Source organism: Misgurnus anguillicaudatus, chromosome 2, assembly GCF_027580225.2.
Source record: "Misgurnus anguillicaudatus chromosome 2, ASM2758022v2, whole genome shotgun sequence".
Taxonomy (NCBI): Eukaryota; Metazoa; Chordata; class Actinopteri; order Cypriniformes; family Cobitidae; genus Misgurnus; species Misgurnus anguillicaudatus.
The window spans coordinates 3,695,114-3,718,360 of NC_073338.2; the positions used below are offsets into that span (position 1 = coordinate 3,695,114).

A 23,247-nucleotide genomic window follows, 5' to 3' on the forward strand; every position below is an offset into this window, starting at 1 on the left:
ATTCTGTTAAAATAGAAAAACTGCAATTGTAACCTATAATTCTGCCTGTAGTTCAACATGATCTAACCTTTAAAATTTACTGTTGTTGGTGTTACTTGATTAAGTAATATTTAATATTATTTTACGAATACAAACATAAATAATACGTTGCTAGATCAAACAGATTTTAAGATTTTCCGAAATCTTTACGGCTATTATTATTTTTTACTGTAAAGACAAAGACCTAAAGTGACTGATCCTGCAATTGGAATGCATTTCATTTGACTTTACAACAAAAATAAATTTTAAATGGTCTGTTGTTACATATTATAACACACCAATTAATGCATTTTAATAAAGCAACCAACGCGGAACATATCGAACCTACGTGGGTCTGCTGGGTGCAATTGCATTATTTTATATAAATCAAATCACATGATCTGAGTACTTAGATATGATCCAAGTATTATATTTATGAGTACCTTATTAAGGAGAATTTTAGGAGGATCGAAGGAATCATTCAAAGCAACCAACGTGTACATTAATACATTCGAACCATTTAGACACACTTTTCTGGATCATTTAGGTAGGTAATTGGCACAATCTTCAAGCTTCAATATTGACATCTTTTGCTATAAATACATTATTAGTTTATAGCAAATAGTTCTGTTTCTGAGAGTGATTTAAGAAATCAGTCGTAGCCTAATTTGAACTCAAATAGCATGGCAATTTATTAAACAAACAATGCAATGTTCCTTCATAACACTTTTCCAACAAAATGAGAAAATTTGAAAGAATATAGCGTTATACATGTTCCGTTCCTTGTTATAATGGAACATTTTTGGACAAATAATGCAGTTCAATTTAGAAACACTTTTTTTGTGTTTGGTCCATAATATTCGTCTACACTTTAGAAATAAATTAGCTACTATATGCAATTTACACGTAATAACAAGTCCATAAACGTCAGACGCATTTCAACACAGCCCAGCATATAGCTCACAGAAACGAAGAAGACTTACGTGTTATTCGAAGTAACACTGTCCTTAACAAACCAACATCAAGTGTGTCTGACTCGCGTTTCATTTCTGTTTCTTTTCAGTCCATCACTGGGGTAGTAGGTAATTATCAAGGTCTCGGTATCGATGAAAATAGGGGAAAATAGAAAAATCAACAACAAGAAAAACGAAATACTTTTTTGGTCAAAACTTGCTGCAGTCATACACAAAAGCCCCCGACGTGCGGTATATGGGCTGACTTGGGGGGAACGACATTTGACAGCTGTTATTCCCGTTCACTGGCGAATTATTCAAACCGATTCTCTGGGATTCAAACATTTCTCGAACCGAGTGAAAGTTCTGCTGTTGTGCGGGATATGTCGCACCTAGATGGCCAATGTCTCCGGGCTGGTTCAGGTACCATGAGGCGAGGCGCCCTTGGTGCGGATGGTGACCCTCCTGGGTCGAACTGAGATTCCCGTGGCTCAAGGACGACGTGGTGGTCGTGATGGAGTAATCGGGCAAAGTTTCATCCACAGAAGTAGTGGTTGCCAAGTGGCCTGAACGATCTCCTGCGTACAAGCTCATGGCCTGCATATTGCAATGGTAGGTGGTGTTGGAGGTAGTAGAGATAGAGTTTTGCGTACATGGCGAACTATAAACCGACGTGTGGTTTGGAGAATAGTTTAGGGACAATGTGGGAGTTATACCTGTCCGTGAAGATGCCACGAGAGATGGAGTAATTTCGCCGGAACTCTGGGGAGAGCCCCGGAGAGAAGTCATAATGTTATCAACGCTAAAGCCCTGCGCAGTGGCCTGGCCGTGGTGGTGGTGATGCTGCTGCTGCTGTTCTCCGGTGCTGTCCAAGCTGATAGAGCGGGTGGACGGGATGCTGTGCGGGCTGCCGCTCGACATGCTGCTGCTGTCAGGGCTCTCTATCTTGGGAACAGTGCTTAGAGTGGGAGACACGGCCTGCGGTGGCGTGGATGTGCCGTTCTCGGTTTTAATGTCCTGAATGCGCACTGGCTGCGACCCCTGCACAGACTGCTCTTGGTCGCGGCCTTGCTGCTGGCGCGACGGCGCTTCCTTGATTTGTCGATCATCCTTATCTTTTAAGGCGTCCTTCTTTTTGAAACGCCGTCGTCGCCTCAAAAAGCTGCCGTTTTCAAACATATTATATGAGTCCGGGTCGAGGGTCCAATAGCTACCTTTACCAGGTTTTTTGTCATCACGGGGCACTTTGACAAAGCACTCGTTCAGTGACAGATTGTGTCGAATACTATTCTGCCAGCCTTGCTTGTTATCCCTGTAAAAGGGAAAACGCTCCATTATAAATTGGTAAATACCGTTAAGGGTCACCTTCTTGTCCGGTGAGTTTTGGATGGCCATAGTGATGAGCGCAATGTAACTGTAGGGCGGTTTTACCATGTCCTTGGGCTGAGGCTGCGGCGTATAAGGTCCATACGCCCTCGCCATGCTGGCAGGATACTGGTCATGTGCCGCGTGAGAGTACATGCTCATGGGAGCTGGCATCCCGGTGTATCCACCTCCGGCGGCGGCCCGGTAATAACTTTGGTCGCTACTGATGTAAGGCACAACTCCCAGCGAGTTGGGACTGGAGACAGAATAGCGCGCCTGCATGACTTCTCTGGGGAAGAACAGACGTCAAGGAGTCTGAAGCAATCCACAAATCCGCTTGAAATACGCCTTCTATAAAAATGTGAAAGGAGTCCACCCAAGAGTCCACGTTATATTTATAAATTTTGACTGTTGTTCCAGGTGTCGATTAGACTCACGTAGTTGCAACCTCTTTCTGTCGGAGAACGCATTGGAAAACTGCTGAACACAAGGCATCGGTCACTACATAATACTTTTGCGCACTTCAATTCTTTTCCCCTTTTGCTGCCAGTAAGACTCCTCCCAATAACATCCAAGCTGTCCAATAGGATCTCGGGCTGTGCATAACGTTTGGCCACACACAGGGTTAAAAAACGAGAGGTGTTGAGACGTCCCAGCCCACCCTAGCCAAACACACGTCTTCAAACTTAAAAGCAGTATACACCCCGCTTTAGTGCGGATATATACAAAATAGAAAATTTAATCTTAAAACGTTTGTATACTTTAATAAAGAAAGCAAACACTTAAAATGTTCTTTATATCTACTTTATAAAGGCTGTGTTATAGGCTATATAAATCATTGTGATGTTTATAAACGTACAATAATGATTTTAAAGTGTTATAACGAAATATCACGCATACTCGTTTCGTTTATAATAAGTCATTCAATAAATGTATGCATTGCATACTCTCACATACATATAAAACAAATCCAACGTTTATGATACAGCCGTTGCAACACATGGAAACAATCAATTGCAATGGCTTGTGTCCCTCGCCGGTTTATGAAACTCATTAAAATGTTTGGCACACATTTGTTTTCAAATAATCAATATGGGAATTGGTGTAAATAATCTCCGGTTGTTGGCTTCCTGCATTTCCAGTCCCGATGCTAGTTCTTTATTAACACTGCTGTTAGTTAACGGCCTCAATCAACACTGGCGAGTGGATCAAAGCAGATCATCTAGTGCAGAGAGCTCATTATGATTGAATTAAGTAAGTTAAGAAACTGGAGAAAGAGACGAGGTGCGAAAGTTTGTTCCAAGTGCGAGCGAGATTAAAAGCACTGAGAAACAAATGGGTAAAGCAAAACACCTAACATGTGTCACCATTGGTCAAACGGGTGAGAATAATGTCATCCTTCACCTAAGCGCCTTTATACGCTGTTTTATGGCATGCCAATAAAATGGGTGGTTTTTCTTCGCATTTCAATGTAACAATCGTAATGTAAACACCTTTTTTATGTGTGACATTCGGGTTAACAAATTAAGAGCAGTTTATTTTCATTTTCAAAAGTTATTTTGTACGGTTATTATAAATCCAATGAGTCCAGTATGCCTACTTTAAGATGAATGACTAGACATGGCACATATTTAATAATTTAGAAAAAAAGATGCATTCTCGAGAAAAAATCTGTAACATTTTTTAAGCTAATTAACGCAAATCACTGCGTCAATTCGATGCATCTTACTATAAAAACATATGTAATCTTCCTACTGTTGTTTTAATTGTAGTCATGTGGTCAGTTAATATTATTTGTATAATCCCAGACATAATATTTCCTCTATTTTACATACAAAAAGAATATTTAGGCACATTTAGTGGGCCTTGAACGTGCGAATGACTACTTAAACATGTATTTTTGATGCATTTCAGAAACACGGGGGAGGGACAAAGCATTTAATCGTGAATGATAATTGTGAGGCGAAGTTGCGGTCACAATATCTTCCTAATCCCCCACAGATCACTCTGATTAAGGGACCGTGGACTCCTTGATACTTCACTGGTTTCTTTTTACAGGGACCCGGGCATGAACTTTTTCTTGTGCCTCAGGCTATTTGTACAATTCAGTGCGCGCCTCTTACTTAACCCCAAACTTCTGCCCACCCTGAGTTCCCATTTTATCCAATTAAACAAGATAACTCTGTCAAACTGTTAAAAATAGATTTTAAATTGTAAGGCAAAAAATGGTTGTCTTGACAAAATATATTAAACTTTATTTATTTTCAGATGATCAATGGTCTTTTAAAATGGATGTTTAAATACATTAGAAAACGCATTATAGGGGTGCTTGGTAAATTACAATTAAGCTACAAATGATCATAATCAGCATAATTAATAATAATAATAATAATAATAATAATAATAATAAATAGTAAAAATATTCGCTATTATCAATGTTGTTCTATTCTATTCTATTCTATTCTATTCTATTCTATTCTATTCTATTCTATTCTATTCTATTCTATTCTATTCTATTGCGCTATTATACATGTTCGTGTGTGTTGGGAAGTGGCTTTATTTATTTATTTGAGTATTTTTAATTTTTTTACATGTGGGCCTCAAACAAAGTAGCAAATCTCCTAAGGTCAACATCACGATTTAATCTATTATAAACGCGAACTTTGTAGTTGAGTAACAGGACAATAATAATTATGGCCAACATCAAAAATACATTATAATAATGAACTGGAAACAACACTCTGAAAAGATGCTTCACGATGAAGAATAGTTTTTGGCTAAATTGTTCAACACCCAAAGAACCTTTCTGGGTCACAACAAGTTATTGTACTTTAGATGTATATGTAGAAAATAATTAGTTATTTTAAAAACCTTTCTCTGAATGGATCTTTTTGTAACTAAAAATTATTATTTGATGGCATCGTGAAGCACCTTAAAAACATTTACAATTTTAAGAGTGAAGAACATGATAAAGGACAATAAACGATAGAATAGTTGCTATTATTTACAAACAGTAAGTGTTTATCTCTGAGACAACCGCACCAAGTATTTAAAGTGATAGAACGGGTATAAAATACAGAAAAAAATCTAGCCTATTTGATACTTTCTGAGATTTGTGCTACCAATTACAATATTTTGAGCTCAAACGTTCAAAAGAAAAAGACACTGCAAAGACACTGGAATACAACCCTCCCTGTGGTCTTAGCGCCCTCTATTGATGATAAATGGACAGTGTTTTCAATGTGAGCAACATTTTATAAACGGTGGTAAATTCAGAAATCTAACAAAAATCAGTATAGAGAGGGATATAAAAAGGAATATATTATTATTATTATTATTATTATTATTATTATTATTATTATTATTATTATTATTATTATTATTATTATTATTATTATTAATGAGGATTTGTGGTTAATTGTAATTTACCAAGCACACTTTAGGAAAATTAACCATGGTTTTACATTTAAAACAACAACAAAAAAACATGGTTATCGTAGTAAAACCATGGTAACCGCAAAATATGCATGGTTTTGACAACCATGGTTTTCAAAAACAATAGTAAAACCATGGTTAATGTACTAAAACCACGGTTTTGCTGTTAGTAATCAATAGGCTACACCAATAAACATGCATTCTACACTTTTAAAACAATAAAACCATGGTTAATTTCCGTAGGGGACTTAGTCGTAAGTCTTTAATGAGCTTTTAATTATTCATGTTAAAATATCATTAATCATTTAAAAAGAAAACATGTTTAATATATTTTAAAAAGTTATCAAAACGGCCTGTTGTGATTTTAACTGCATAATGCGAAGGCAAACAACCACCAGACGCGGAGTTATCTCGTTTTGGAACCAAACTCTTTATATGTATGTATATGTATTTGCATATGTGGACAGACTGTTTACGCGAGTTTAAACGTGGTGTTGGTGCCAGACAGGCAAAATTTCAGAAACTGATGCTCTTTTGTAATTTTCACGCGCAACCATCTCTAGGGTTATAGCTAAAGGTCATGAACAAATATCAAATGAGCTACAGTTATCTGGGCAAAAATGCCTTGTTGATGCACTCCTAAATAAAGGTGCTTTAAAGGTTCTCAGCGATGACATAGAACATGGCTTCTCATGAAATGCGTATAGCACGCAGTTGAAAAGTCGTGCAATACATAAACTCCATTTTTGCGTGTATGATACGCCAATCCTGCCCCCCATGCTCCACCATTGCCTAAATTTTTTCATTAATTGCACAACAGTAATTTTGAGTATATAGAATTAAGTAAGACATTTATAGACCGGATTTATTTTATTTTGATCTGCTTAACATAAAACAAAACTTGTTACAGTTTGGTATAAGAGCTAATTGGTTAAAAATATCATATTGCAGAAACAAACGTACTGTAAGCACTACTAGACTACACTAAATATGATATTTTAATGACAATGATGATATACAAAATATGATTTATGTATTTTCTGCGTGATTTAAACCTCTGTGTGGTGTCTATATATAGCATATCATGTTTCTACCTGTTTCACGACGAGTGTGGAAAAAAAGATTATTTGTGTCACTGATCAAACCAAACCACCAATCACCTATTAAGGGTATGCACGTGACGTCACCTTCGGCGAAAATAGGCTTGTTTGAGATGCAGCTTGCCTTGCCTGAAATTTAGATGAGAGCAGACGGTGAGTGAGGGGAGGAGTGAAAAAAGTGCAGGAAGCCGGACACTTCCTGAATCTCGCTGTGTTGTGGATTGCAAACGTCAGCAATGGAAGAGATCGCGTTCGCGTATTTCATCGCGGATTAAATAGATGCGACTGAAATGCCAACAAATGCATTTACATTTAGATGTTTATAAGGAGAATCAAACAACGGTGAACTGTTCATTGCTGGAAAAAGCTACTAAATGTTGGGATGTAGTCTAGTGGATATACAAATTCGTTTCTGCGTGAAATATAAACAGCTCACAGTAAATAATTCAACACCAATACAAAAGTTAAGGAATTCATTCAAAATATAAGTGTCATAAGTCAAGAACAAGTTGAAGAAAAAATATTAAAACTACTACCGGAAGTGGAGTTTTTAGAATAGAGGGTATGCATTGACGGCACTTTTCCACGTGACCACGCGGGATCTCGCCCTGTTGAGTGGCAAACGTTCAACAAAATGGCTGGTTTTCATAGCGTGTGCTGCGAAAATGCCAGTTAAACGGACTATTATCAGCTTAAATTGAATTTAGTTGGACTTTATAGCAGAGGTGGACAATACTTAGTTACATTAGTTACATTTTCCAAGCATCATTTACTAAATTCTAAAGCAGTGTTTCTCAAACTTTTTCAGCCCAAGGACCACTTTATCTTCCAATTTTTTTCTGAGGACCACCTAACAGAATCCCACAGAATCTAACACGCCCCCAAAAAACAACAAAAAAGGAAGGATAAGCTAAATTTAACTTTAATATGCAACTGTTTCAAGTGAAAAACACATTTTTAAACACAAATGCAATGCTATGTTATGCTATGAATTTTATTTCATTTGAAAAAGTAAATGTGAAATGAGTTGCAGCTTAATATGAACAACAAACTGCACATGTGAAAATAAACTGCAATTAAACATACTTTATATGTTTATAATAGGTCCCACTTAATGTCATTCCAAAGAGCCTGTTTAGTTTAAAACTGAGGTAGTGGGTATATGAAGTCTATGGTTGTAACTATGGTTACAATAAAATGCTGAATTTTTTTTCCCCCTTAATGTCCAAAATCACTGAAATTACAGGGATTTTACAAATGAAACAAAAACTAGTACATTGCAAAACTAATAGATCTGTGGATTTTAGTTGCTTTCAGTTGACAATTGATCTTTTCTTTTGACTCCTCTTTGGTTTAGCCACCGATCCATTTTTACGTTATTAAAACAGAATGGCAAAAAACTGATATCACAGTTTCGCAAGTGTATTAAAAATCTACTTAAATAAGTGACGATTTTGTATAAACACTTGCCTAGTTTAGGTCATCTTTTGGCGGACCACTGGGGTGTTTGGCGGACCACTAGTGGTCTGCGGACCACACTTTAAGAATTACTGTGCTACAAAAACATGGCAATGCATCAAAAGGTAAGCTAGTTAGTAATAAACCATTTGATGATAAATAAATACATTAACAGGTAAAGTAAGATGCTTTTGTTGAATGGAGCCGTGAATCCGATCATGATGACATGCGGACAAAATCATGACCACGGATTATCTTAAAATCTTTTTCTTATTTAGTCTAAAGCAGGGGTGTCCAATACGTCGAGCGCGATCGACCAGTCGATCGCAAAGGCAATGCCGGTAGATCGCACATAAGTTAACTGCAGGGACGGATTGGCAATCTGTGCGTTCTGGAAAAGTCCAGAACGGCCGTTCAACGGAGGGCCGTCGCCCGGCTGTCAGCAAAAAAAGGTCAAATAACGCACTATGAACTGCCAACAGCAGAGGCACTAATATGATCACTTATATGCTGCTTCACTGTAAAAAAAAATCCGTAAAAAAAGGTAAATCTCTGGCAGCAAAGTTGCCAGAGAAATTCCGTCAAATTACGGTAAAAAAATGTTTTTCAAAATTACATACAAAAAACTTAAAAATACAGAGAATCTTTTACAGTCATAATTCATTAAATTAAAGAATATTACTGTTAATAATTGTTATAAAACTGTAGAAAAACAGATAAATTATGTGAAAATACGTGAAAAACAACTACTTTTCAGGTGAATCCCTGTAAATATACGACTTTTATTAGTTACTTTATTAGGTTGCTTTGTATTTATACAGTAATATTCTTTTAAAATACAGTTTATCTATGTAAAATAACAAAAAAAAAGACTTGTATAAAAACGTAGTAAGTATGTGAAAATACATGAAAAACAACTACTTTTCAGGTTAATCCCTGTAAATATACGGCTTTTATTTGTTACTTTATTAAATTGCTCTGTATTTATAAAGTAAAATTCTTTTAAATTACAGTTTATCTTAGTAAAATAACCAAGAAAATTTCATAAAAACGTAATAAGTATGTGAAAATGCATGAAAAACATATAGGTTAATCTCTGTAAAGGTATGGTTTTTATTAGTCATTTTATTAAATGTTTAAAAACTTAATAAGTATGTGAAAATACTTTGTAAAAAACAGTTTACTCTTAAATATAGCTTATCTTTACAAAACAACTAAGAACAATGTATATTACGTACAATAAGAACATAAAATCAAAGACTAAAAAACAACAAATATATTTTAACAAAATGATTGGACAATAGAAAAATAATCATAGTATGTTAAAATACCTCAAAAGTAGCTATACTGTAAAAAGTGCTACACCTACAAAGTAGGATTTATATACTTTAAATAGTTGTAATCTACCTTATTTTATTGGTTTTATATTAAAAAGTATCAAAATACTTGCTCTTGACTTAAAATATAGAAGTGTTTATATAACTATATATTTTGAATAAAACCAATGCAATTTATTTAGGTTGTTATTTGAATGTGGTTGTCGTGTCCAATAAATGTTATAAAAGTGATTTTACATAGACAATTTTTTTGAGCAGCAGTCAATGTGGCAGCTGCTTTCATCAAACACAATTATTTTGCATTTTGTATAAGTTGCTGGCATCCCTTTTCATTGGCTCGGACTTTCACGGGCAGATGCAGTATCTTCCTCGACCTCGATCGGCTCTTCAACAGTTTGTTCGCGGCAGCAGATCTGAACTTGACTGTTTAACACGGTGAGTTGAGCAAATTTAGCCTAATAACTGATGTAAAGTCACTCGAAATCGCTTAACTTACTCCACTAGGGAGCTGAGATTGTGTTAGGTTTGCAAATTGTAATAGCTAACGTTAGCTATCCTGCACACATGGCAAGCTAATGGCTTCACAGTGCTAGGCAGTGTGGTCGATCGATCGGTGGATACGTTAGCGGTTGAGACCGGGTTGTTAATATGAAATTAAGTAAGTGCTTTAGTCTTGCCTATGTGTTTTATTGGATGTTTTTAGCAGCACCTGCTAACATCGCCACTATAACAACATTTAGGATGGATGCAGACGTATTAATTAGTTGCACAAATTTGCTCAGTTAACTTGTATATTTTTATTTCACAAATTCATAATTTGCAGTCACGCGACTACCATGGATAAGTTACCTGGTAATATTAGTGTGTCTTTGACATGACTCGACCTGGAATCAGAGATTATATACTTTTGCATTACTAAAGCAGATGCACAGATTAGACTGTAGAGATGTAACGTTATGCTTAGTAGTCTGTCTGATTTTAGAGATTTGATCCACGGTTTTTTAATGCTTCATAGTCAATTAATTATATAGTTTTGGTTGAGAAAAAAACTATTTCTAACCCATTACTTAAATAAGTTACATTTACCACTGATTTTAAAACTTATTACATGCTTTTTCCTGGTCTTTAGATACCCAAGAGCTACCTGGGGTCTACAAACTTCACATCCAGGTAAGGAAAACTTCAGAATTTATACAATTACAGCTAGCCTATATATATATTCACAGGTAAGTAACACATAGGTAAAATTGCAAACAATAGTGTGGGCATACAATTAAATTTCTTTGTTTTTATGTACCAACCACCAATAGAAGGCAGATACGATCATCACAGAGTGTGCACTGCTCCTAAATGGTCTCTTTACACACAAAAGGTCTGCTAAAAATGTTTAAGAAAGCATTTGAGGTGAGAAATAGATTAGTACAATGTACTAGTATAAGCTTGATTCATATTGATGAACACAGCATACTTCGACAGTTAAATCTCAGTTTTGTGACCTGTCCCCCTCGACTTTTTTAAAATAAACAACATGCACATATGTTTTTATTTTCTGAGATGCTGGTGATAGTGTGACATCTTGTAGTACAGTGTGGTATGTATAGTAGGACTTTTCATAGCAACTGAATGGTTGAAAAAATACTGGGGTTCTGTGGTTTGTGCTACTGCCATTTGGCTGTGAAATTTGATCAGATTATACTTTTTGACAGGATTTATCTGCCTCTGTGGAGAAAAGGAGAGAAGTGGTCCTGAGATGCCTGATTGAGTACATGGGGGAGAGACAGGAAGACCTCATCAGTGTCTACCATGTATGTATTGGGCTTAAAGATACTTGTCTTTTTTATGTCTGTCCCACTGAGCACAGTTTCTTTGTCACAAATGTTGTATGTTGAAGAGATGTCCACTGAGGAGCCTGAATGAAAGATATGATGTCTTTTTTATGTGTTCTGTAAGTCATTATAGACGTTCATGGGAGCTCCATAAAATGTTAAAAACTAGTTCAGATGTGGACATCATTTAATGTCTCATTTAGACAGTTTATACTGTTTCTGGACAGAATAAACACTTTCAGGATGCCTTAAACTAAAACTCAGGTTTATTTCAACGCAATTTCCATTTGTAATCGCAAAGTAGCTCACAGACACTGTGTCTGTCCATCTTAGCATCTGTGTAAATCACACATCTTTAGATCGTGAAAGATATCGGATTTGAACCAGGGACCTTCAGCTGCCTGCCATAAGCTGGAGACGAAGATACAGCTACTTTGACTATTTCTGTCAGACATCTACAGAAGTTCTAATTGAGAATTAATTTAGGTTTAGATCTTGATATCTATGTTTCATTTGAAGTCACCGTTGTAGTGGTCAGGGTTTGCTTTAGTTGACCTCTTGATCTTTGTACGTCTTGTATTATTTTTTCTTTTGCTTCTGTGTGTTTTTAAAACACAATTAGTATGGCAAACAATGCCCAGGTAAAGTGAGAACAGGTGTTTTCAGGTCCTTGTTGATGAAATCAGCCCAAAACAAGCATCTAATGTTGTGTTTTTGATTTTACTGTTGATGGTTTGCATTTATAGCCACCAGCCTTGTGAGATTGTAGTATCGACACCAGTAACATTATTATGATCATGTATTCTGAGGGTGTATGTAAAGCATGTGCACACGATGTTTTGAGCGAGTGTATCGTGTAGTCACACACAGACATGGAGATTTTGCATCTGAATCACAACAATGGTGTCAAATAAAAATCAAAAAAGCTTGGTAATCACAAATGAGTTTTATATTATAAGTTACCCATCATGCATTGGATCATGAAGCTTTAATTTATTTTTTCTTTATCGTCACCATGGTTATGATTCATATGCAAAGTCTTAATGTCTGTGTGTGACTTCATAATTCACTCGCGCAAAACATTGTGTGCACATGCTTTTTATTCACCATCAGGATATGTGATCATTTTTATGTTATTGATGCCGATTCTACAGTTTCAAAAGGCAGGTGGCTTTAAATGTCAACTATAAACATTACATTTAAAAACGTAACATTAGACTTGTTTGTGATTTTGTTATCAACAAAAACCTGAAAACCTGATCTCACTTGATCTTAGGATTCTTTGCCATAGCAACTGTTTGTCAACCACACAATTACAGCAGTCAAAGAAAAGTTAATACAAGACAACCAAGGACCGGTAGCCCAACTGGAGCAGACACTGGCTACTATAGTGGTGACTTCAAAGGAAACACATCAACATCTAGACCTTTATTGATTCTCAATGAGATCTTCTGTAGACATCAGAAAGAAAGTCAAATTATTTGAATTGTATGTCTTCTAAGGGCAGGCAGCTTAACAATCCAAATATGTGTGAAATACAGATGTTATGCTGTCTAAAGGTGTGAGTGAAGTTTTTTTTCATGATTTTTGGACAAACGAAATGGAAACTACATTGGAATAAATATGAGTTTTAATTTACTGCATCCTGAGTGTTTATTTGGTCCAGAAAAATAATACATTGTCTAAATGAGTCTTTAAATGATGTTGAAAATATGTTCACATTGTCCACATCTGAACTAGTTTTTAAACTTATATGGAGGTTCCATGAACATTCATTACAGAACACGTCAAAATAAGACATTATAAAAATGTTCATTCTGGCTCCGCAGTGGACAAGTTTGTGACAAAGACGTTGAAGTTAGTGGTTGTGTTAATATTTTTATCATATGGAGTAATTACGTTTGCTCTTGAAAGATATTTAAACTTTGTAGCTTAAACCCTAATGTGATGGTCAATCAGGGACAGGCAAGGACAATTGCATTGTTTTATTGTAATCCATCCTTTAAACCAGAATAATACAACACTCAGGCTACAGTAGATCATGATAGTTTAGTACCCACACTCTATGGCATTGTCATGGTAGACTTTACTCTGGTCACATACTGTAGTCACAGTAGCCATCTAGTATCCTACACATTTAGTAACAAAAGTAAAATTTTGACTATGTCTTATGTCTTCTACCTGTCTGCTACATTCATCTCATTACCTGTTTGTCTGACCAAACTCTTGATTCTTTTTTGTCTCCACCAATAGAATCGTGCTGAAACAGAGGTGCACGCTGAGCTTTGCAGTTCCCCAATGATCATTTACATGTGCCATCATCCCGACACAACTGGTATTATCATCGAAGGACAGCCCGTGGTCAGAGGTTTGCCAAACCTGTCAAAAGCATGCTGCCTCCTGTTTGGACTTGCCTATGCTGTCGACCTCAAGTATCCATCAAAACTGGTGTATGGTTTTGAGATATATCAGAGGCTTTTTGTTGGATTGGACCCCATGCGTCGTAAGCCATCATCATCCATGTACGCAATTCTCCTCAACAAGTTGTCTTAGATGATTTCTCAATGGAATCTGGCTGACTTTTTTCGCTGACTTTTTGGGACTTTGGCTTGTTCGCCGTGTCCCCCAGGGTTGGGTGGGTCCATTCATACCCTTCTCGTCTCCATGCGTGCCGTGGCTCTGTCTGACGCACTCACCGCTGGCCTGGCTTGGCGCAGGGATCGGAGGTGGACCGCTCCAGCTGGCATACTGATCTTGCCAACACATACCAACATTGGCGTTATTTTGTCACTTATTGAGATCAGTATGCTAGCTGGAGCGGTTTACCTCCGATCTTTGTGCTAAGCTAGGCTAGCAGTGGATGTTTCAGACAGCGTTACGGCACGCATGGAGATGAGAAAGGTATGAATGGACTTATCTAACTCTGGGGGATACGGTAAATAAGCTAAAGTCCCAAAAAGTTGCCGTGTTCCTTTAAGACTCCTTGAAGAAGTTGCTGAAGGTAATATGTGTTCATTGTTCATTGTCTTAATTAATGTGGACTTTGGACTGTGTTCTGTGCCAATCATTACCTCACGAGGTATAAGTGTCTTTAAATAAATGTTATTGTCTTCAATCCATCTTCTCATCTTTTTTCTTCTTCAATTGAATATGTAATTGTTATTGACAAATTCTGTTTATGTAAAGTTAATCACTGTAGTTTTTAGACTGTAACATTCAGATTGCTGAGGTAATAGCTAGGACACAATTAAAATGTTTATTCACATATGAATAGGTTTATTTTACTAAAAAAAAAAAAAAGTTCATAAAACCTAATTAAAATGAGTACAGGTTAATTGTAGCAACCCATAAATGCATTACCTGTACCAAAAAAAGTAGGTTTATCTAACAGAGTAATACTTGTACAATTAGTTGACTCAAATCAATTTTAATGCATTCATATTAAGTAATGTTAGTGTGTTCAAAATACATATAAAAGGTTGCAAGTTGACTCAACCTAAATCTTCCCATGCAGCCACTTGCCTCACTTTTAATAAGTTGGATCTAGGTATTACTTTTTAATCTGTAAATTAAGGTATTTAGTTGTCGTTTTATAAAACAGCCATGTCTACCAACAATAATTTTGTGTTAAAATATAGCCAATATTATGTATAGTAACTTAGAAATTTTATTTCTTGCAGTAAAATAAAAACTATAAAAGTAAACCTTTAAAACAGAACAGTAATTTTAGTGAATTGTAAACAAATATTTAATGTTAATTGGACAGTAGAAATACAAGCAAAGCATGAAAAAATATCTACATTGTGATAATTAATAAAATAATTGTCAAATAAAATGTTTTACTGGCAAAATAAAAACATTTCATTGAGGAAAACATTTCAGGACTTTTCTCCACTCAATGGACTTCAGTTGCAACCAAAATGTTGAAGTCTAAATCAATGCAGTTTCATGGGCTGTGCACAATTGCACCTGAGGAATAGGGTCTTACAGTATCTGAAACGATCAATCATTTTCTAAAATAATAATAATAAACATTTATATACTTTTTAACCACAAATGTTCATCTTGCCTGGCACATTGACCAATCGTTTTGCTAAAGAAGATCCTATTCCTCAGCTGGGATTGTGACGTGTACAGCCCCTTGAAACTGCATTGATTTGCTATTGAAGTCCATTGTGTTGAGAAAAGTCCTGAAATGTTTTCCTCAAATTTAATTAATTTTACACTAAAGAAAGAAAAGACATGGACATCTTGGATGGCATTGGTGAGTAAATGATCAGGAAATTTTCATTTTGAGGTGAACTAATCATTTAATAAAGGGCTTCTGAAGCAAAGAGATGCATGTGTAAAAAAAATATAACTTTATAATCTAAATCTAGCTTCTGCCATACAACAGTATGCATTCATATGGTTTCAAAAGAATTGTCCATTTTAGATTACACAGATTTCAGATTAAAAACAGTCTACCATTTCCACACCTGGGTTGCCATGGTCATCCGATGTAGATCCACAAGCACAGGTTTTTCTATAATCTGAAATCACAAAAGGACGAAATATTTAAAAAAACAATAAAATTTAGGGTTAGGACTAACTATGACTAAGGGCCAATCCCATTTCTCTGTCTTACCCCTTCCCCTTACCCCTACCCCTTAGTTTTGCACGTTCACGTGAGAGTAAGGGCTATCCCAATTCTCGTTTTGATCAAGGGGTAGGGCTAAGGGCAAGTGGTAGATACCCCTTAAAACCAAGAATTTCCGCGAGCTTACTTGAAACCAAGGGGTACCCAGAATACACTGCGCAACCGGCAAAAATGGCGGCCAGAGCGTCCAGAGAGTCCCATAAATGTAAGTTTTTTTCGGCTTAATAATTAATTTAAAAATTACTAACGTCTTGTTTTGTGCTCTACACAGTCCTGTTCATATATATTTGAATTATGTTCTTAATTTAAATGTTTTAAAATTTCGCTAGGTTGCTACGCTAATGTTATGTTGCTGATTTGCACAACATTCCCGTATTTGCTGATTTGCACAACATTCCCGTATTTCTCTAACTAGCCATGAATGGACTGCATGCTTGTCTACAGTTTTAACTGGCAGCCAGCAAACGACGATGTATGATGACGTAACCGTAACCAAGCGGTGTCTCATTTCATAGGGGTATGTTTTCACCCCTAGCGCTTAACACTTGGTTTTGAGGGACAAGGGCTAGGGGTAAGACGAAGTGGTAGGGGAAGGGGAAGGGGTAAGACAGAGAAATGGGATTGGCCCCAACTCTTGCATAGTGCACCTTTAAAGTGTAATGGATTAGTTTAAAGGGACACTCCACTATGCTCATATATATGCTCATATATTATCAAATATGCTCATTTTCCAGCTCCCCTAGAGTTAAACACTTGATTTTTACAGTTTTGGAATCCATTCAGCCGATCTCCAGGTCTGGCACTAGAACTTTTAGCATAGCTTAGCATAATCCATTGAATCTGATTAGTCCATTAGCATTGCATGTTTAAAAATAACCAAAGAGTTTCAATATTTTTCCTATTTTAAACTTGACTCTTCTGTAGTTACATTGTGTACTAGGACCGACAGAAATTAAAAGTTGTGATTTTCTAGGCAGAGATGGTTAGGACTCTACTTTCATTCTGGCGTAATAATCAAGGACTTTGCTGCTGTAACATGGCTGCAGCAGGTGCAATGATTTTACGCAGTGCCCGAAATTAGTGCCCTGTGATTGAAAGTTACTAAGGGGACTACTTTCGGGCCCTGCGTAATATAATTGCCCCTGCTGCAGCCATGTTACGGCAGCAAAGTCCTTGATTATTACACCAGAATGAGAGTATAGTTTTAACCATATCGGCCTTAAAAAAAGCAACTATTAATTTTCCATTGGTCTTAGTAACCTACACAATGTAACTACAGAAGAGTCAAGCTTTGAATAGGAAAAATATCGAAACTCTTTTTAGCGCGATGCTAATGGTGTAATCAGATTCAATGGATTATGCTCAGCTATGCTAAAAGTGGTACAGCCAGACCCGGAGCCAGAGTGTTTAACTCTAGGGGAGCTGAAAAATTAGCATATTTTCAAAAAAAGTGGAGTGTCCCTTTATGCATTTTTTTAATTTCCAAACTCATTATGGAGGAAGCATTGATACCCCTTTCCACCAAGGGAGAGCTTGTGCTGGTTTGGAGCCAGAGCAATGCAAACCGGTTCTTAGTAAGCTTGTCAGTTAATCCATGTCTTTCTTTCCTCAGTGAAAAAAAAAATGATTTCTGAACTTTTCTTCACAGATTGGAGTTATATGGAACCCAAACTCTTCTTAGTTCAAATCATAGTTCAGATTGAGCTGAAGCCGGCCTGAGCTCAATCTGAACTATTGAATAAAAAGTACATACTTTTTTGTAGAAAATAATCCATTCGTTAGATTGTTTCGTTAGAATCCCCCTCGTCCTCTGGAATTGTATTCAGCCCGTTGAAGCACTTCAAAGACCTTTGAAACTGCATTGATTTGAACTGACAAGAGTTGGGTTCCACTGAACCCTATTTTGTAAAGAAAAGTGCAGAAATGTTTTCCTTAAAAAAATTAAAAAACTCTCTCTTTCACTGAGGAAAGATAGACATCGATATCTTGGATGGCATTGGGGTGCGTAAATTATTAAGAATTTTTTTATTTTGAGGTGAACTAATCCTTTAAAGGGTTAGATCACCCAAAAATGAATTTTAGCCTGTGATTTACTCACCCTCAAGCAATCCTAGGTGTATGACATCCTTCTTTCAGACAAATAAAATCTGAGTTATATTAAAGTGCCCCTATTATGGAATTTTGAAAATTACCTTTCATAGTGTGTATCATAGATCTAAGTGAACGAAAACATCAAGAAACACACTTTTATCATGGATAGATGCACTTTTATCAACTTCAAAACAGAAGCACCCATTGACTTCTAATATAAATCTGGAAAGAGCCAGGGCATTTGTTAACATGATTGTATTATGATTGTATCTGTCTGAAAGAAGAAGGTTATAGAATGACTTGAGGGTGAGTAAATCATGGGCAAATTTTTATTGCAGGGTGAACTATCACTTTAAGGCTTGAACATGCAATAAAGGGACAGATTTGTGACCTTGTTTACAAATAGAATTTAAAAATATAACATTGGAATTTTTTTTATCCTAAAATAATTGTTTTCTGTACTCTTACCGTGCGTTCACACCAGACGTGTTATAAGATGGCAAAAAACGCAATTCGCACGTAGTTGGACGCTTGAACATTTGGAGTTTACTCGCTTCATTTGCGCCTGAAAGCCACACATGAAATTCTAGTTATTCAAGACATTTACGTGGAAATTCACATCATGTGCGACTCCGCTCACTTCCTGTAATTACGTCACTACTAGAGAAAGCTCCTGATTGGTTAATGCGGGGCGTTTTTACGCCAAAGTTCAGATTTTTCAACTGCGCAAACTAGACACACAATTGAGGCGGATTCGCGTCTACCGAACCACGCTAAATGCCTCATTAGCAACGCAAGACCTCCAGATGCGCGTAAACGCGTTTTTAAATTGACATAACATTGAAATCACTGGCCCTTGATGCCTCTACCGTGGCTGGTGTGAACGCAGCATTATGATAAGAAATAATGTAATAATCTGACCTGGAGTAATTCAGTTTGCCCAGTAGAAAATGACTAAAACAGTCCCCTCTTGGGACCTGGTATGCTGTGGTCATCTACAGTAGATCTCCACCAAGCACAGGCTTTTCCACATAACCTGAAATTAAATTAAAATATTTTAAAAAACTCTTTACATTTAGGATTTCTTTAAATTTAGCATTCTTTAAAATTTCCAAACTCATTAATGGAGGAAACACATAACCTGTTATTATGATTGATATTAAGGTTTGACCACAATACTGTGGTGAATATATATTATTTGATTAAAAAAAAAAGTTTACTTTACTCTAATGATACGAAATAATACAATTATTTGACCACAGGATCACTTAACAATGAGACCCAGTATTTTTTTAATCTGTAAACAGAAAAACATCAGTGGATCAACTGGTCTTCTCAAATCCTACACAACAAGTTGCTATTTCTTCTTCGTTTGTGGGTTAACCGTTAACTTGCCAGGCTTCTTCTTCTCTGACGGTCGCTCTGCTACTGTGGTTACACGCATGGATGCTGCCTACCAGCGGTTTGCGCATGTGTTTGCACGTCGACACGGAGGACGACAAAAAAGTTTAAATGAAAACCGACGCGGAACCTGCGCCGTCGCTGCTACGCCGTAGGACCTACGCACGACTATAACGAGCCCTTAAGAAACATCCACTAGAGAAGCAATGTGCATGCACTCATCAGCCTTGCCCAGGTAAACTATATTAACCTAGACAATAAAAAAATTATAATGAAATGCATGTAAATAAAGAAAACGGAATACAATATATACATTTCTTGTCTTCTTTATAAAACATCACATTAACATTCGTATTAAAGAAGAACTCCGGTCAATTTTAACATTTAGCTCTGTTGTTTGCAGATGTGGAGTGCTGTCCGTACTGAGAACAATGAAAACAATCGCTGTTGCCTACAGTGTTATCCTCCTTTTAGAATATGCCCCCTGTTTACTAAAACAGGGCCTGGGGCACGTTCAAGTTTAAAACAGTGCGCAATGTTTAGCTACGGTTTCCGGGTTGAACAACATGTTTCCTGGAAACGGTGTGCACCGGTATGCAACGGGGTTTGAGATGCGTTTTCTCTTGTTTGGTGGGTGTGTCAGAACTACAGCAAACATGCGATACTAAAGAGACAGCTCGTACAATGGGTTTTAAAAATAACATTTAAAAAAACACAAAGAATGACCTTCTCAGCTGCCGTAGTTGCAACTCTTGCGTCATTAGAACAGAGTGTTCAACACATCACCGTTTCTGTTTAAAAAACGTTGTGCAATGTTTTGTAGGGGCTGAACGCAGCCCTGTTGTAAATGTGCTTTCAGCTTCTTAACACCCTTGAAATGTCATTACAAGTGCCCAGCAATGTGAAGGGATTTATTCTGCTAAGATATGCATAAAAGTGATAAGTTGTCGAACTCATGCAACCCACAAAAAAACAATTTGCAATGGTTATTTATGTCCATAGGTTATATTTTCGACATATTGGATCATTTGAGTTCAACAATCGATTAATGTGTGGACTACACTGGAAAACGGGAAGTAAACAGAGGTATGCGAGCTGGCTGAATTAACATAACTTTTATGCATAACTTTCACATACTGCAGTCAGATTTACAGTGTTCACTCAGAAGAAAACACTTTACATTGCTGGGCACTTGTGATAACATTTCGAAAAGAGGATAACACAGTGTAGCCAACAACAATTGTTTTCATTGTTCTCTGTACTGACAGCACTTCATTTACAAACAACAGAGCTAAAATGTGAAAATTGACCAAAGTTCTGCTTTAATGCACTCTAATAGTGTATTATAAGTAACGTTATATAATAACATTACATATACTAGATTACATTGAAATATGTTATTAATTCATATTCCTATGATTTAACCTTCTCATGAAACAACTACAATGACATTAGGAACATCCAAATGAAACATTTACTACATTTAGCACCTACCAACACCATGTGCAGGCCTGACGCACGTCACGCACAGCACAAATCATTCAAATGGATTCTTAAAACACGATGCATGTTTTTTTAAAGTTATTCAGATCGATTTTCTTTCATAAAAAAATAAATAAACAAACAACAAACCTGTAAACAGACCAACATCATCAGTTGATCGATGTCGGGGCAATGGCTTCTCTCTCACTCTGTCCTGAAGACACTGAGCGTAACATGATAATTATAAGATTATGAAATTCATAATGTGCTTATTACAATGAAACACTTCATCACAACCAACACGATCAAATGCTGTTGAGCAGTTGAGCAAAAATATGCATTTGGACGATAAAACTCAGCATACCAGAGAAACATCCACGAGAAAAGACCATCACACATAGTGATGGGAAGTCCGACTTTTTTTTGTGAATCAGTTCTTTCAGACAGTTCGTTTCAAAGAACTGCTTCAAAAAACCGATTCACCAGTTCTTTAACGTGCTTTACGTAATGACGTCATTCGCATCTAATTCTATCATCCAGGATGGTAAAATAAGAATGTGAGGGGTATTCGTGATATGTTAAAAAGAAAAGCTATTTTTTATATCTTAAAAGATTCAAGGCCGATTTTTACTTTTTGCAAGAGACTCACGCTTTAGCAGCCGACTACAAATTTTGGAGGAATCAATGGGGTGATGACCTTTGGTTGTCCTATGGAAGCAATAATTCTGCAGGTGTTGCGATTTTAAGAGGAAATTTTAAAGGGAAAATACTGAGGAGTAATGTACACTCATCTGGAAGATGGATAATTCTGATTGTTGAGATACATGATGATAATATTATTGTTTTGGGAAACATTTATGGTTATAATAACAAAGCTGAGAATCAGACTTTGTTACACAGTTTTGAAGAGGAGATTTCAGGAATATTGTTGACATTTTCTAATGCTAATTTGGTTTTGGGTGGAGACTGGAACACCATCAGTGATCCCTTATTGGACTGTCTGCCTTCACGACAGATTAGACCATATTCCTTTTCTTATATTAATGATTTATGTTTGCATCTTAATTGTCTTGATGAATGGAGAGTTAGGAATTCTGGTAAAGTTAAATTTACATGGAGTAATAAGGATGGCTCCAGACAATCTAGAATTGACTTTTGGCTACTGTCTAAAGAAATGGCACAAAAAGTTAAGGAAGTGTTAGCTTTAGCGTAGCGTAGCGCAAGTTCTACCAGGAAACTTGAATGTTACGTCATTCATTTCACAAGGCGCAATCAATCACCCCTGATACTGAGAGTATGGTCCTGTCCCAAATGGCACACTCCGGACTTGTGGTCCTCCTCAGAGTCCACACTTTGATGACATCACGTAGTCCAGACTTTAGGGACCCTTAATGCGAGTCCACGTGCGTGCAACGGAGTCGTAAGGTGTGTTCGACATCGGCTGTGGCTGGATGTAACCGATCGGCGAGATTAGCCGCGTGCATGTGGGGAGGAGCTGAAAACGGAGACGTGAAGTCGGACACGCTGTGCTTCCCGTAGTTTGCGGCATTTACGTCAGGCATGGCTGATCACGTGCCGTTTGCTTGCTTTATCGCAATAAACATGATTTGTAAGATGTAAACTACATAAAAAGTGAATTATACTGTTTTGAATGTCCGTGTATGAGCATGAGTGGAACTGAAGAGGCTTACAGCATCTGTATTTACAAGAATAAAGTTCAGAATAAACATAAATTATTTAAATACCAATGTAGTGGGGTCTACGTTTTTTTTATTTATATTTCCATTTTATTTTGATGAAGATGACACAATATAACATCGCGACTACATGAAAAGAGCTTTAACTGTTATAAAAATACCGATTTGTGAGCATTTGTGGAACTGAGGGCGTGAAAAGAAACACGAAACACACGTGATTGTTGTCATGTGGTGAATCCGACCAATCGTGAAACATCTGTGTCGTCATTACAGCCCGTGCAGCTCCTCTTCGCAAGCTGCGCTGGCTGACTCCGGCGGCTGATCTCGAATCGCTCTCGCGGTACTTAAAAACCATATGACACAGTCACGTGCCTGCAGCGCCAGCTTAAGTCGGACAAAAGTACTAACCGGAATGCACTGCTTCAAGTCAGCCACCGATCGGTCT

General features: G+C 36.8%; 1 protein-coding gene and 2 long non-coding RNA genes across 4 annotated transcripts; 1 reads left to right on the top strand and 2 right to left on the bottom strand.

Annotated features, from left to right (window-relative positions):
• Positions 1–691: 691 nt before the first annotated feature.
• Positions 692–2,876, bottom strand: foxc1a (forkhead box C1a). Its single transcript, XM_055201141.2, has one exon. It carries the CDS (start codon positions 2,616–2,618, stop codon positions 1,182–1,184), a length of 1,437 nt encoding a protein of 478 aa, XP_055057116.2. The 5' UTR covers positions 2,619–2,876; the 3' UTR covers positions 692–1,181.
• Positions 2,877–9,663: 6,787 nt separating this feature from the next.
• Positions 9,664–14,611, top strand: LOC129449929 (uncharacterized). 2 transcript variants are annotated; one of them, XR_012371377.1, is made up of 5 exons: positions 9,664–9,701; positions 9,980–10,101; positions 10,796–10,836; positions 11,373–11,471; positions 13,746–14,611. It is a non-coding gene; the product is annotated as an uncharacterized lncRNA (long non-coding RNA). The 2 variants fall into 2 exon arrangements; XR_012371376.1 differs by lacking the exon at positions 9,664–9,701 and having other exon boundaries at positions 9,942–10,101.
• Positions 14,612–15,056: 445 nt separating this feature from the next.
• On the bottom strand, positions 15,057–21,348 carry LOC141367002 (uncharacterized). The gene is made up of 3 exons (XR_012371378.1): positions 21,256–21,348; positions 19,144–19,258; positions 15,057–16,024 (listed from the first exon to the last, which is right to left on the bottom strand). It is a non-coding gene; the product is annotated as an uncharacterized lncRNA (long non-coding RNA).
• Positions 21,349–23,247: the final 1,899 nt, after the last annotated feature.

Bases quoted from the DNA above. Each gene is read 5' to 3' on its own strand.
- foxc1a (XM_055201141.2), bottom strand. From the start codon at position 2,618: ATGCAGGCGCGCTATTCTGTCTCCAGTCCCAACTCGCTGGGAGTTGTG.